We start from the raw sequence: 15,294 nt of genomic DNA, 5'->3' as shown, positions 1-15,294 counted from the left end.
AATCTGTGTCTCTTGTTTACAGGCCAGTAGTTGTATCTCTTGTTGCCTTGAGAGTTCTTGGCGTGCCTGCATTATATCTAATCTTAAATGTTTTTCCTTTTAGATAATGGTTAAACATTTTAATTTTTATGCTGGAAAGATAATTTGAATCTTAGTTTTGATTTTACAGCAATGGGTTGAATTTATCCGTTTGATGCTCTGGCAGAATTGTCATGTCAATGTAGGGTTGTATCGCACTGGGATGATATCGTTACCATATTGCCTTAACCTTTTTCCTGTTTTTGGGGATATCTCTTATCCTCCACCTCATTTAATTTCTATCCTTGCATTGTGAGTCCCCATCCCCTTAGTTTCCACTGTTGCCTTTCCTGCTGGGCCTCTAGTGTTAACCCTTACCTTTCAGCCCTTAGTTCAGTCGAACATCAACTTGCCTATCTCAGCTCTCTCCCTCCCATTGTAAGTCTCCTCCATTCTTTCCCATGTTATAATCATTAAGGAATTTAGCGTTCTAGAGATTTGGTCATATTCAGTTATATAGCGTCACACATTGGATATAACGTACAAAGTGGCCTATAATAGTCTTGTACTATATATTGCTTGTATGTAGGAACTTTTCGCATGATTAATGATATTAGCCTTATAACAAAAATAATCTTGTGCCTTTCCAACCATTGGCTTGAAGTTGCGGTTGGATTCTTAGAGTATTTCATACGATATCAGAGTCAAATATTTGACACTCTTATATTTGACTGGGTTAATAGTATCTCGTATCTATTATGAAGAGGCATCCAATGGGATTTATAGATGTCTTCAGCATCCCAATCATTGTTTTTTAAAGTTTTCATTTGGATATTTAGATTCTTCGACATGTCATTTTGCCATTATCATTACATTTAGAACCCAAGTTAAGTTTGTGTACCAAATTCGGGTTTGGACTAGTTTGCATCCTAAAATTCGTTATAGATATACCCGTCCTAGGAAAGAGTTGAGGAGTACAATCTGATGCCATTGCAACTTTGTTTCCATTGCTTTCCCTTGTACATATAAATCAGGACTACGGGGTTAAGTGCTAAATTAGGTTATCAAGCTGCTCCTTAACCTGCACTCTTATCACCTACAGATGTGAGGCCAATTTTTGGCTTAAGCAATATATTTTTAATTGTGTTGATGCAGCTGTATGCAAAGGGCAAAGTATGATATTGGAGAAGAGGCTGTCAACCGTTTCTCTTTGCCTCCAGAAGACAAAGCTACACTAGAGCTGGCTGAATGGGTAGATAGCGCCTTTGGAAGAGCATCTGTATGTTCCTTATCTGCTGATTGTATGTGTATCATATCCCGTGCTGGAACTTCTATGTATTTTACATATATTTTCTAGTTTGTCCCTAAAATTGGATATAGTTGGTGGCTAGTTTTTTCTTTTACAATAATTCTGTGATACTGTTAGCTACTGGTTTTCATGTTTTTGGACTGCTGTATTTTGATTTTGTGGGTCTTTAAATCTGGGCCAGAAATGATAAAATTAAGTCTCTTGGTTCTTCAATATCCTTTAGCTGGATTTGCATAAGAAAGAATCAAAGAGAAACTCAGAAAATATGGGAGCTTGAACTTCTGATATTTTGAAATAAGGGTAAGTGCTTATCATATAAGGGAATGGGGGCTGGCAAGTTGATGAAATGAATGTTATAAATCCATTGCTATTCTGATCTCCTTGAGTAGACAGGAATGCTTGTCTCTAAGCTGATTGGTTCTCCTTTCAAAAACTCTTAGCCCAGAGAAAAGCTCACGTAACGTGTAAATAGGTAAAGTGGGTGGCACAAGACTATTTGTATGTTGAAAGATCTAATCTCAGACCCATTCTAATATTATTGTACATATTCAAAGTTTTTATTAGAGCTCGGCATGGCTTAGTTGGAGTACTTGAGACAAGTGTTGACATGGTTCCACGTGGTGTCTGGTCTAAAAATCCTTCTTAGAGAGAATGCAAAATCATCCTAGTTGGTGAGGTGGAAAATATAGAGGCATTAGCACAAATTTGGAATTGCAAGGTGGGGGCGCTTCCTACTACTTTTCGAATTACCACTTGGAGCATCTTATAGCGACCAAACTGTTTGGAACCCGGTGATTGATAGCGTTGAAAGAAGACTTGCGGGTTGGCAAAGGAGATACCTATTCAAAGGAGGAAAGGAAGTGTTAATAAAGAATACCCTTTCAAGTATTCTTACATATTTCATGTCTTTGTTAAATGCTCCATTTCGTATGGGACACTTCTAGCGGGGAAAGGAAATTTAACTTGGTAAATGGGAGACTGTCACAACACCAAAGTGCTGGGGTGGGCTTGGGATCAAAGATTTGAAAGCCTTTAACAGGGCATTAATGGTTATTGGTTGCGTAGATTACGGATAGATGAGAATGCACTTTGAAGGCGGGTGATTGTGGAGAAATATGGGGTTTTTGATGGGGGTGGAGGGCTAAAGATATCACACTCCCTCATGGATGCGGGCTTTGGAAGAATACCTTGAAGGGGTGGGATGAGGCTTTTTGGGTTATGTATCATTCAGGGTAGGTGATGGGAGTAGGGTAAGTTTTTAGAGACACACAAAGGTGGCGTGGGAACAACAATTTGAGTATCACATTTCCAAATATGTACAGGATTTCATGCCAAAAGGAGATGTCAGTTCAACAAATACAATGGCTACAAGGTGGAGAAGTCCATGGGAGTTGAGGTCTCAGAGGAACTTGCTCTATTGGTAGGTCACAAAATTTCATAGTTTAATTGAGAAGCTTCACAAACAAAGTTTTCTGCTGGCTAGCCATGATGTATGGAAATGGGGAGCAGGGAATAATTGTGTCTTTTCTGTCAAGTCCTAAGCTTCTGGTCTGGGAGGAGTACACTTTTCAGTATCTTTTGGTATGGATTCCTAGGGTTCCGAGAAAGGTTGTTTCACCTGGCTAGCTATGAGGGGGCTGTTATTGTTGTTAACTGGCATTTAGTTGGATTTTCCATATCTGTGTGAATAATTGCTGTCTTTGAATGAAGAAATCGAACTAATGTTAGACGCGTAAGAAGAAACAGGAAGTTGGACGTTAGCTTTCTGAGCTTAGGCCTTAGTTGTGGCATGACTTATTACCAGTCTCCTTTTAGATTATTTAATAATGATCAGAGACTTAGGAGCAGTTTTGTGAGCTTAAGGTTCTTGATATGATACGCTCTTCCTGTGATGGACATCTTGTAAGCTCCTGTTGTTTAGATTTTAAAGGATTGACTATGTTTTCGTTTTGGATAATGGGAAAGAAGTATCCTGACTGGTGCTTCATATGGTTTCAGAATCAGCTGCAATATTAACTACAACAACACTTTGGTGAATACTGATTGATATGAACAGATTTTAATTAAACAGGATTCTCTACAATGCAGGCTTTCTTTTTTATCAAAGTGCAAAAATATTTGCTTTGATGCATTGCTCCTCTAAGATAATCCTAAATGTTGCTGCACGGTGTTAGTGTGTTTATAGAATGAGGATGGTTGTCTAGTAAGTGAACTCATTTTATGGGTAGCAGAGACAACTTTCAGATTGTAGACATTCTAAATATATTTGTCATTATCTTTTGTCAGGTTGAAGATGCTGTTTCCCGTGCTGCTGATGGGACTTCCCCGGTTCAAGAACTGGATTTCTCGTCTTTACGTGCTCAGTTAGGTCCTCTACCAGCTGTAAGACACCATGTTCATCCTCTCGGTGTCTTTTCCCTCATTTTGATGTTTCTATGCATGTCAGCATGGCCACTCGTTTTCTCATGGATGAATTTGTAGACTGACATGTTTACCTTTTCTTTTAAGATTCTCCTGTGCATTGATATAGCTGCAACTTCTGCAAAATCTTCAAACATATCCTGGAAGCTGTTAAGTCAGGTATGTGTCACAACTGTGCTTGGAATTGCATAGTACGATTCATCGCAATTCTATGATTGCTTTTATTCTAGTTCTATCATCATTTGTGTCTTTGCCATATCTTCTTTCTTGATTTGGATTGTCCTTCTTTCTAATCACAATATGATCATGGAGTGCCTTAACTAATGAACATTGAACATCCGGTTCACCAATTGCTCATAATGTCTGGTGATCCTTTGTCTTGACATTAAGTATTTGGATTTAACTGTTTTGTTGCATATTGCGGGTGTGATTGATTTAAATAGATCGTGGTATGCTGTTCAGTTTCTTTTTGATTGATGATTGTGAGAAGAACAAGATTTTGCTTCTACGAGTTCTTGAATCAAGGTGAAGGTTCGATCGGAAGGAAATTGAGTCCTTTTGCTAGCCTTCTGCACATGTAGAAGAAGTTGATGTATCATAAGTTGCTACAGGTCTACTCCTTGAAATTGAAGCTTATAAATCTGAAAGACCTACCTTTTGTTGTAGCTTTGGCTCTTGGATGACTATTTCCTTCACAAAGCGACGAAAAACACTTCCAGATGGCTCGTGTGAATTCCGAATAATCACCAAGCTTGAGCTTTTTCCAGAGAAACTTCTACGTGAACCACCCCCCACTTTCAACCACAAAAATTTTAGGAAAAGTGGCTAGTGATGCTTGAAAGTTCATAAAGCTGATAACAACAATGTGATAAGAAGAACATACAAGATTTCATAAAGTTGGTTATTACAGGACGTTTCAGGGAAGCCAAAATCAGGCTTTAGGTTTATGATCAGGAGCGGTATGTGCTGCTGATGATAATGACTAGATATCAGCTTTTCTTTTAGTTACTGATAGTTAATCTTAAGGCTGAATAATAAAAGGAGAGAGAAAGGAGGAGTGGAAGAAGATATGCTACTAACCTGGAAGAAGAGCTGTATTAGTATGGTATCCTAAGTTTTATTCATATCCCACCAATGTGCAATGTACAATAATGCCCTTAATGGAAAATTTTATACAGAAGAAAAAAAAAAGAAAAAACCTCAGCGCACTCGGGTTCGGGTGTCCGATACGGGTGCAGATCTAGAGATTGGATAATTCATGATCTAAATTTTAAGATTGGGGGCACGAGTCGAGGTATGGATACGGGTGCGGGATTCATCTATATCAAAAAATAGAGCTATAAAAATATTCCTAAATTATGTGACATTACGTGGAGAACTTACATGTAGCTTGTAGAGTGCAGCAATTCAATCTTTTATTCTCAAGTTGTAGGTAGGCACTGAAATCTACAGTAGTTTTTGTCTTGAGAAATCAAAATGCCAATTCTAATATCTACTTTCTCCGTATTTGTGGTAAAAGAACCCAATGTTGATTGACCATATCCGGTACGTATCCCACATCCATACTAGTGTTGGTGTCGTGTCGACACGGGTGTGGCACCACAAATGAAGAGTCCGTGCAACTTTGTTAAGCACTCCTCAAGTTGGTGTCTTATGTGCCAAAGCTTTTCTGGAGTACTATGAAACAAGTAACTTGCTACTCTCATAGCTAGGACGCGACCAAGCTCTAGTTTTGATGAAGGGTCTGTGAAGTAATTCTGCAGCCTATTTCTCCTGTATAAAGTTTCATCAACTTCATGCTTTGTTCTTATCGTGTTGGACTGGAATCTGTGTATATCAATCGTTGCCTTTTTATCACTATTCTGTCCCATAGGATAATCAAATTTAAAGTGAAATCTTTTAACCCTCAATCACAACCATGGATGGCATGGCCCATTGTTTGAACTGCTTTAGCTCTTGACAGTCAATAGTAGCTTTTCCTTGCACCAGCATTACCAAATCCCCACTTACTATTGTAAGATATATGAGCTAGATTGCTATTAGTAAGAGAGGGCAGAGCTATATGGGTGTAAGCCACAGTCCTCATATGATCAAAATTAGATAACAATAGAACTTATTTGGGTGATCCTTTCAAACTAAGAATGCAATAAACTATTACCATGTAGAATTTTAAGATTGTGCATAAGAGGCTTCTGTCCCAACGGGAGATCAGGATGTGCGTGAGATAAATCAATCTCCAGCTTGTCTTTGATATCTACCTCTGTTGAAATAAATAAACATATATTTTCCTATGTTTTCCACATTCCTGTTCCTGAGCTGAAGTTTATAGCTTCAATATTGATGTTATTTATGGTTAAAGTTGAACTTTGGGGTATGCAGGCTCAAGTTATATTGTCCGAGATTTACCCTGGTAATTCCCCTAAAATTGGGTCAACCTACTGGGATCAGATTCGTGAAGTGGCAATGATATCTGTAATCAAGCGCGTTCTTAAGCGTCTGCAGGAACAACTGGAACAGGTGAGTGGAGTTGCATTAGTTGGTGAATTCTCGATTCCTTGATTTACTTGTACTGTAACTATAATCTTGGTTTAAGTATGGTGTGTGCGCTATATGGCTACGTTTCCCTTCTATTAAATGCCAAATGTCTCTTATTTAGCCAAATGTTTTTTCAGCACATGAAGATTAAGTATGGAGTAGCACTTAATATTTTTCTTCTTTCTCGATTTCTTTTACTTTTTTATAGATCTGTTTGCTATATGTTTGTCTCCGTGGTTTGATTTTGGCGTAATTGGTAAAGTTGTTGTCATGTGACCAGGAGGTCACGAGTTCGAGCCGTGGAAACAACCTCTTGCAGAAATGCAGGGTAAACCGTGTACAATAGACCCTTGTGGTCCGATCCTTCCTGAACCCCGCGCATAGCGGGAGCTTAGTGCACCGAGTTGCCCTTGTTGTGTCTGTTTTTGAATTGATAACTTTTGTATATATTAATAACATCATCAGTACATAGGTTGTACTGAAAACCAAATTTACAAGTAGGTGGTAAGTAGATGTGCTGGTGTGCAACTAGCAAGATCCTAGTATGTCTACGATTGTCAATGTATCTTCTGTGTAAATCTGTTTACACCAAAAACAAAAAAGAAGAATACAATTGAGTTTGATCTTCTGTACTGGGTTGCTTCTATCTTCAAAACATCTAGCATTCCTTTCCCTCCAAACTGTCCACAAGATACAAGCCGGGATAGTCCTCCATCTATCTCTGTTAGTTACTTCAGCACCAACTTCTTCCCAACTATAAAGAACTTCATTAATCCTGCATGGCATTGTCCATGAAATACCCCTAAAACTAATAAAGATTTTCCATAGTTGGTCTGTTATCTTGCAATGTAGAAATAAATGGCTAACAGTCTCAGCGTTTTCCCCACATAGGAAACATCTTGAATACAGAGAAATTCCTCTTTTTATGAGATTATCCTGGGTTAATACAGCCTCCTTTGCTAGTAGTCAAGAGAACATGCTACCTTATATGGAATCTTTGTTATCCATATATGCTTTCATGGCCAAGCATCTATATGAAGATCATTTTGATTCAAAATCTTATATGCATCCTTCACCTGATAGGCCCCTCTGTTGTGCCTCTGCCACCAAAGTGAATCCACCCCTTCCTGTAATCCTTTAAATGCTTCCAGCTCTTTGTAGAGGTCAGCTAATCTTGTTATCTCCCAGTCATTCAACTGTCTTCTAAGAGTGAGTTCCCATCCTTGATAACTCCACATATTAGCTACTGTCCTACGCTGGTTTTGTGCCAAACCAAACATATCGGGGTATCTTTCCTTTAGGCATCCATGTCCCAACAAATTATCATTCCAGAATGATGTGTTGCTTCCATTGTTCACTCTTATGGAAGAGTGAATCTTCATTATAGGCCAAAGTTCTCTGATGGATTTCCACACATTAACTCCATATGATGTGCTGACTTTGTTTGACACCCAGTTATTTTCCTCACCGTACTTAGCTTTGATCACTTTGCTCCATAAAGTTTGAGGTTCTTGAGAATATTTCCATAGCCATTTCATTCTAAGAGCCTTGCTTTGATTCTTCAAATTTCTTATTCCTAAACCACCTTGTTTTTTGGCCATTGTGAGGGTCTTCCATTTAACTAAATGGAAGACCTTTTCCTCCTTATTCCCTTGCCAAAGGAAGGATCTTCTGAGTTTGTCTAGTCTCTGTATGATTCCGGCAGGAATTGGGAACAAAGACATCGTGTAAGTAGGAAGTGAGTCTAATGCTGAGTTGATTAAAACTAGCCTACCCCCCATTGATAGGTATTGCGATTTCCATCTTGATAGCTTCTTCTCACACTTTTCAATAATTGAATTCCAGATCTCTTTTTATTGTATTTGTGAGAAGGCACGAGAGAAAATATAATATATTGATGTGTGTCTAATGCAATACAAGATGTGCTAATTTATAGCTACTCTATACAAAGGGCATACTACACCTATTCCAATGTGGGGCAACTACATATCTATATCTAACACTTCCCCTCAAGCCGGAGCATACAAATCATATGTACCGAGCTTGTTACATATATAACCAATGCGAGGACCGGTGAGGGAATTGGTGAAAATATCTGCAAGTTGATCATTCGACCTCACAAATTTCGTAGTAATATCTCTTGAAAGTATCTCCTCTCTTACGAAGTGACAATCAATTTCAACGTGTTTAGTTCTCTCATGAAACACCAGATTTGATGCAATATGAAGGGCAGCTTGATTGTCGCACACAAGTTCCATCTGACTGATTTCACCAAATTTCAACTCCTTGAGCAATTGTTTGGTTCAGAATAGTTCACATGTTGCCATAGCCATTGCTCGATATTTTGCTTCTGCACTAGACCGAGCAACTACATTCTGTTTCTTGCTTTTCCAGGACACCAAATTCCTCCTACTAAAACACAATATCCAGACGTAGAACGTCTATCAGAAGGTGATCCTGCCCAATCAGCATCCGAGTACCCAACGATCTGCTCATGACCTCGATCCTCAAACAGTAATCCTTTACCTGGAGCCGATTTTATATACCGGATAATGCGGACAACTGCATCCCAATGACTATCACAGGGAGAATTCATAAACTGACTTACAACACTCACAGGATAAGAAATGTCGGGCCTAGTCACTGTGAGATAATTTAATTTACCAACCAGCCGCCTATAGCTTGCAGGATCGCTAAGCGGCTCCCCCTGTCCAGGCAGAAGTTTAGAATTCGGATCCATCAGAGTGTCAACATGTCTGCAACCTATCATCCCTGTCTCCTCAAGAATGTCTAAAGCATATTTCCTTTGAGAAATAACAATACCTGAGCTAGATTGAGCAACCTCAATACCTAGAAAGTACTTCAATCTGCCTAGATCCTTAGTTTGAAAATGCTGGAAGAGATGCTTCTTCAAATTAGTAATACCATCCTGATCATTGCCAGTAATAATAATATCATCAACATAGACTATCAGATAAATACATAGACTTGAAGCAGAGTTCTGATAAAACAGAGTGATCAACTTCACTACGAGTCATGCTAAACTCCTAGATAACCGCGCTGAACTTACTAAACCAGGCTCGAGGAGACTGCTTAAGACCATAAAGTGACCGACGCAAGCGACATACAAGGCTACGAGACTCCCCTGAGCAACAAAACCAGGTGGTTGCTCCATATAAACCTCATCCACAAGATCACCGTGAAGAAAGGCATTCTTAATGTCCAGCTGGTAGAGGGGCCAATGGCGAACAGCAGCCATGGATAGAAAAAGGCGGACTGATGCTATCTTAAGCCACAGGAGAGAAGGTATCAGTGTAATCGAGCCCAAATATCTGAGTATATCCTTTGGCAACAAGACAGGCCTTAAGTCGATCAATCTGGCCATCGGGACCAACTTTGATTGCATAAACCCAACGACAACCAACAGTAGATTTACCTGAAGGAAGAAGAACAAGCTCCCAAGTACCACTTGTATGTAAAGCAGACATCTCGTCACTCATAGCCTGTCACCATCCTGGATGAGACAACGGTTCACCTGTAGACTTAGGGATGGAAACCGAGGACAAAGAAGATATAAAAGCATAATGGGGAGATGACAGACGATGATAACTCAAACCAACATAATGAGGATTAGGGTTAAGTGTGGTCCGTATACCTTTTCGAAGTGCAATCGGTGTACTAGGAGCAAGGTCCGCAGTAGGAGCAGGGTCAGGTGCAGGACGAGAACCAGTTGGGCCTGATGTAGGGCACAGACGACGATGATAAGTCAAGAGTGATGTTCCTGTGACTGGGGAACTAGGAGGAACAACACTAGACTCCTCAATGGTTAGTATGGGTGAAACCTCTGTGTTCGAAGGTGGAGGAGGAGCTATAGGAAACTCCTCAAAGGTCGGTATAGGTAAGACCTCAGATATATCATGGTGGTCAGCAGAAGCAAAGAAAGGTTTAGACTCAAAAAATGTGACGTCAGCTGACATAAGGTACCTACGAAGATCAGGTGAATAACAATGATATCCCTTCTGAACACGAGAATAGCCAAGAAAGACACACTTTATAGCACGAGGAGCTAACTTATCTTTCCCAGGGGCTAAGTTATGAACAAAACATATGCTCCCAAAAACACGAGGTGGAAGAGGGTATAAGGCTGACTGGGGAAACAATACTGAATGCGGAATCTGATCCTTGATGGGAGATGAAGGCATCCTATTAATCAAATAACAAGCTGTGAGAATTGCATCGCCCCAAAAACGCAATGGAACACGAGATTGAATTAGAAGTGTGCGAGCAGTCTCAATAAGGTGCCTATTCTTTCTCTCTGCAACCCCATTTTGCTGAGGGGTACAAGGACAAAATGTCTGATGAATAATTCCATGGGAAGTCATAAACTGCTGAAACTGAGAAGATACATATTCTAAGGCATTATCACTGCGAAAAATGCGAATAGAGACACCAAATTGATTTTTTATTTCAGCACAAAAACTCTTGGAATATAGAGAATAACTCAGAACGATCTTTCATTAAGAAAAACCAAGTACATATTGAGTAATCATCAATGAAACTAACAAAATAACGAAATCCCAAGGTTGAACTGACTCTACTAGGACCCCATATATCAGAATGAACTAAGGAGAAAACAGACTCTGCATGACTCTTAACACTACGCAGAAAGGAAGCTCGGGTATGTTTCCCAAGCTGACACGACTCACAATCTAATGTAGACAAACTGGATAAACTAGGCACCATCTTCTGAAGTTTGGATAAACTTGGATGTCCTAAAGGATAGTGGATTAGGTCCGGAATTGCAAGGGGAACAATTTGTCCCGAAGAGTCGTCGCCAAAAAATGGCCGGAAGGTGGCCCACGCGACGTCGGAACTTCGCCGGAAAATTTTCTTCCGGTGGCGAGTGGCGGCGCATGGAGGGTATTCTGACGGAGATTTTTTTATGGGTTGGTTGCCGGAGCCTGATCTACTTCGTGGTGGTGTTGGTTTTTGCACAACACTGACGAAAAATGGCTTTTTTTTTACTTGCGGCAGACCTGCCGGAAAAAGGCTTCCGGTCAACTGATTTTCCTTCCCGGAGTCGCTGGAATTTATGCACAGCGATAAATCTCTCACGATTGCTCTGATACCATGTGAGAAGGCACGGGAGAAAATATGATATATTGATATTGTGTGTCTAATGCAATACAAGATGTGCTAATTTATAGCTACTCTATACAAAGGGCATACTACACCTATTCCAATGTGGGACAACTACATATCTATATCTAACAGTATTGCGATGTAAGTAGGTATTGTGTCTGCCGCTTTTTCACTTTTACCTTGAGCCGGGGGGTCTATCAGGCACAACCTCTCTACCTTCACAAGGTAGGGATAAGGTCTGCCTATACTCATCCTTCCCAGACCCGACTTTATGGGATTACACTAAGTTTGTTGTTGTAGTTGTTGTTGTAGTAGACCCCATAAACTTCACCACACCATTCATTGCAAACCTGGCAAACTACAAGTTTTCACTAGCTTGAGATATTGTAAATGGATGGAGAAGTTCCACAAAAGGGGCTAACTGCACCAATTTTTTTTGCTTCCAAAAGATGATTTTGGCTCAATTCCCTGCTCTCAATTTCATATTTCTTTAGAATTATTTCCACCCTTTTATTATACTCTTCCCTAGCGCCACCGTAATGGTTTTATGGTCTGGTTTGTTCCCCTAACTCTTTGTCTGCCTCCACAGTGCTTGCTCGTCCACCAAAACTTTGTCACCATTTTCCTAATAAGGCTTTATTAGAAACTCTTAAATCCCTAATCGCAAGACTTCTATCTTCATTGATCTAAATGATTAACAAGAAGGTACTTTTTCACGTCCAACCTGTCCGATCGTATTTGTATCTTCTCCAATCTTTGTGCCAGCTGATATGTGTAGTAGTGACATGTAGTATGCTAGAATACAGACAACATGCTCTTTATCAGTATCCTTTTCCTATCTTTGATAAATCTCTCTTTTATCATCCAGCAAGCCTCTTTTAAAACTTCTCAACTACCAGGTTTCATATTGTACTGCCCTTGTTTGTTGCACCCAAAAGGAAAACCCCATTAAATTACTGGAAGAGAGCCAACCTTACAGTTAAGAGCCTCTGCCTAATGATTTTCTTTTCCATTAGAATTATCTTTAATTTCTTAGATTTGTCCTCAATCTTGAAACCGCTTGAAACCTTAACAATTTGGCCTTAGATGGTGAAGCTGGTTCGTCTCTGCATCATTACAACACAGGTGTATCATCCACAAAGAGAAAACGAGTAAAAAATGAGACACCTGTAAACTATCTTGCAAATGGGACACCACTATCTTGTCTTTCTCTCCTTGCTGTGAATCCACTCAAATATCTTCCCATGCTGCTCCATCATTTGCTTAGTGCTTCTCTGACACAAATGAGCAACATGGGTGATGGAGGATCGCCTTGTCATAGGACCGTTGTTCTCTCGAAGAAAGTGGAATTTCCACTGACCTCAATTGAAAACTTCATTGTAGATATACAAATACAGATCCACTATCCACTCTTCTCCTTACCCTATTCTCTCCAGAAAAGTGTCTGGAAAGCCACATTCTAAAATAAAAAAGTGTCCGGAAAGCCACAGTTAACAGGTTGTAGGCCTTCTCCAGGTCTAATTTGCATTATAGATCCCATTCCCACCCCTTATCCTGGATGCAACTGACTTGTTCGCAACCAGTGCCTGCACCTAATATTTCTGCCTTCCACAAAAGTGTTCTGAAACGTTGACATCATGTTATCTAATTTTTAAATTTTAAAGGAGAGCAGCCACCTTATAGGTAAAGTCTTTGATGTTCACAACTCTTGCCTTCTTTAGTGACAACAAATGAAAGATGCGCTAAGGCTCTTTCAGATTTGCCAATATCAGTTTTTGCTCTTTTCTCATAAGTTTCTTGATAGCATTAAAGAAGGAATACACTTGAAAGTGCACAAAGCTCGAATTATGTAGTGCATTTACTTTTTGAGAAAGAGAATTGCTCCAGCATAAGTTTTGGACACTAGTTTTCGTGATTCTATATGTTGCATCGTTGTAGGATTATTTAGTAATAGCTTTAACCATTTTTAAAGAGATCCGCCGAGATTCATTTTATAGTTACTTTACTTTTCTTGTAACCTGAGGACACCTTGTCTCCACCTCTCTGTTGCTTTCCTCATTTTTTTATGCTACTAATTATTTCTCTTCCTTATACACAGCTTTTATCAAATTTGTGCTACGCCCGAGTAAAAAAATATCATCAGAATGCTTGATGTAGCATCTCTGGTTTGGGTCAATGGTAGTCCCCTTTTCCGTGCTTCAGAATACTAATATCGAGTTAATAATTGGAAAACCTGTCTGACAATTTCAGGATAAGCCTCCAGCTCTTCAAGACATTTTAACCGGAGATTGTCATTTCGTCATAGAAAAGATACTCTCAGGAGATATTACTACGAAGTTTGTGAGATCGAATGATCAACTTGCAGATATTTTCACCAAGTCCCTCACTAGTCCTCGCATTGATTATATATGTAACAAGCTCGGTACATATGATTTATATGCTCCGGCTTGAGGGGGAGTGTTAGAGATAGCTATGTAATTGTCCCACATTGGAATAGGAGTAGTATCCCCTTTGTATAGAGTAGCTATAAATAGCACCTCTTGTATTGCATCACATACAATATCAATATATCATATTTTCTCCCGTGCCTTCTCACATGGTATCAGAGCTATCGTGAGAGATTTATCGCTGTGCATAAATTCCAGCGATTCCGGGAAGTAAAATCAGTCATCGAAACCCTTTTTTTTCCGGCGACTTTCAAAGTTGTTTTGCGTCTGCTTTGTCTCGGTCAGTGTTGTGCACAAAATCCAACACTACCACAAGAGTAGTCACTGTCCGGCGACCAAATCCTAGTGAAAATCTCCGGCGGTACTGTAGCTGTCCAAAGAAAATTCTCCGGCGAAGTTCCAACGTTGCGTGGGCCACCTTCCGGCCATTTTTTGGCGACGACTCTTCAAGACAGATTGTTTCCCTTGCAATTCCGAGCCTACCCATCCAGGTTACACCAAATTCCGACCACTTTTTTATTTTTCCGGCGTGAATAGTGATTTCAAAAAGTTGACTTCCGGCCATTTTTTGAAAAAGTTCCTTCAGAACAGTTGGGTCTTCTGGTAATTCCGATCCTATCCCTACTGTTTTTATTTCATTCCGACCACTTTGAATATTTTCCGACTGCAACAGTAACTTTCCAACTGCTACAGTAGTTTACTATTCTGGTCCAGTGTTCCTTACTCTATTTTCAGTGGATTACAGTTGATTATTTCTCTTATTTGGTAATAATTTACAAGATGTCTTTGGGAATTGATGTTTTTGGGTCTAAAAGCATGAGTTCTGGAAACTCTAATGTTATGATTACCTCGGAACCTTTAATGGGAGGTTCAAACTACTTGGCTTGGGCTTCATCTGTCGAGTTGTGGTGTAAAGGTCAAGGTGTGCAAGATCATCTGATTAAACAGTCTAGCGAAGGAGATGAAAAGGCGATACCGCTTTGGGCAAAAATTGATGCTCAATTATGTAGCATCTTGTGGCGTTCTATTGATTCTAAGTTGATGCCTTTGTTTCGGCCATTCCAGACATGTTATTTGGTTTGGAAAAAGGCTCGTACGTTATACACTAATGATATATCTCGCTTCTATGATGTGATATCACGGATGACAAACTTAAAGAAGCAAGAATTAGATATGTCTACTTACTTGGGTCAGGTACAGGCAGTCATGGAGGAATTTGAGACATTGATGCCAGTTTCTGCTAGTGTGTCAAAACAACAAGAGCAGCGACAGAAAATGTTTCTAGTTCTTACACTCGCTGGACTTCCTCATGATCTTGATTCAGTACGAGACCAGATTTTGGCGAGTCCGACTGTCCCTACAGTTGATGAATTATTCTCTCGATTACTTCGCCTTGCTGCAGCACCAAGTCACCCAGTGATT

The 15,294-nt window shown here is 39.7% G+C and overlaps 1 protein-coding gene across 1 annotated transcript in view; it reads left to right on the top strand.

Annotated features, from left to right (window-relative positions):
* LOC107781681 (uncharacterized) overlaps window positions 1–15,294 on the top strand; it is an 81,867-nt gene that overhangs the window by 15,163 nt on the left and 51,410 nt on the right. The window contains exons 9-12 of the mRNA XM_075251724.1: window positions 1,174–1,297; window positions 3,614–3,709; window positions 3,836–3,907; window positions 6,128–6,287. Of these exons, the coding sequence (XP_075107825.1) occupies window positions 1,174–1,297; window positions 3,614–3,709; window positions 3,836–3,907; window positions 6,128–6,287 (452 nt within the window). The remainder of the gene's footprint in view (window positions 1–1,173; window positions 1,298–3,613; window positions 3,710–3,835; window positions 3,908–6,127; window positions 6,288–15,294) is intronic.

Source organism: Nicotiana tabacum, chromosome 1 (genome assembly GCF_000715075.1).
Source record: "Nicotiana tabacum cultivar K326 chromosome 1, ASM71507v2, whole genome shotgun sequence".
In the NCBI taxonomy this organism is placed as follows: Eukaryota; Viridiplantae; Streptophyta; class Magnoliopsida; order Solanales; family Solanaceae; genus Nicotiana; species Nicotiana tabacum.
The sequence above is the reverse complement of the archived record's forward strand: the minus strand, read 5'-3'. Positions and strand labels throughout refer to the sequence as shown.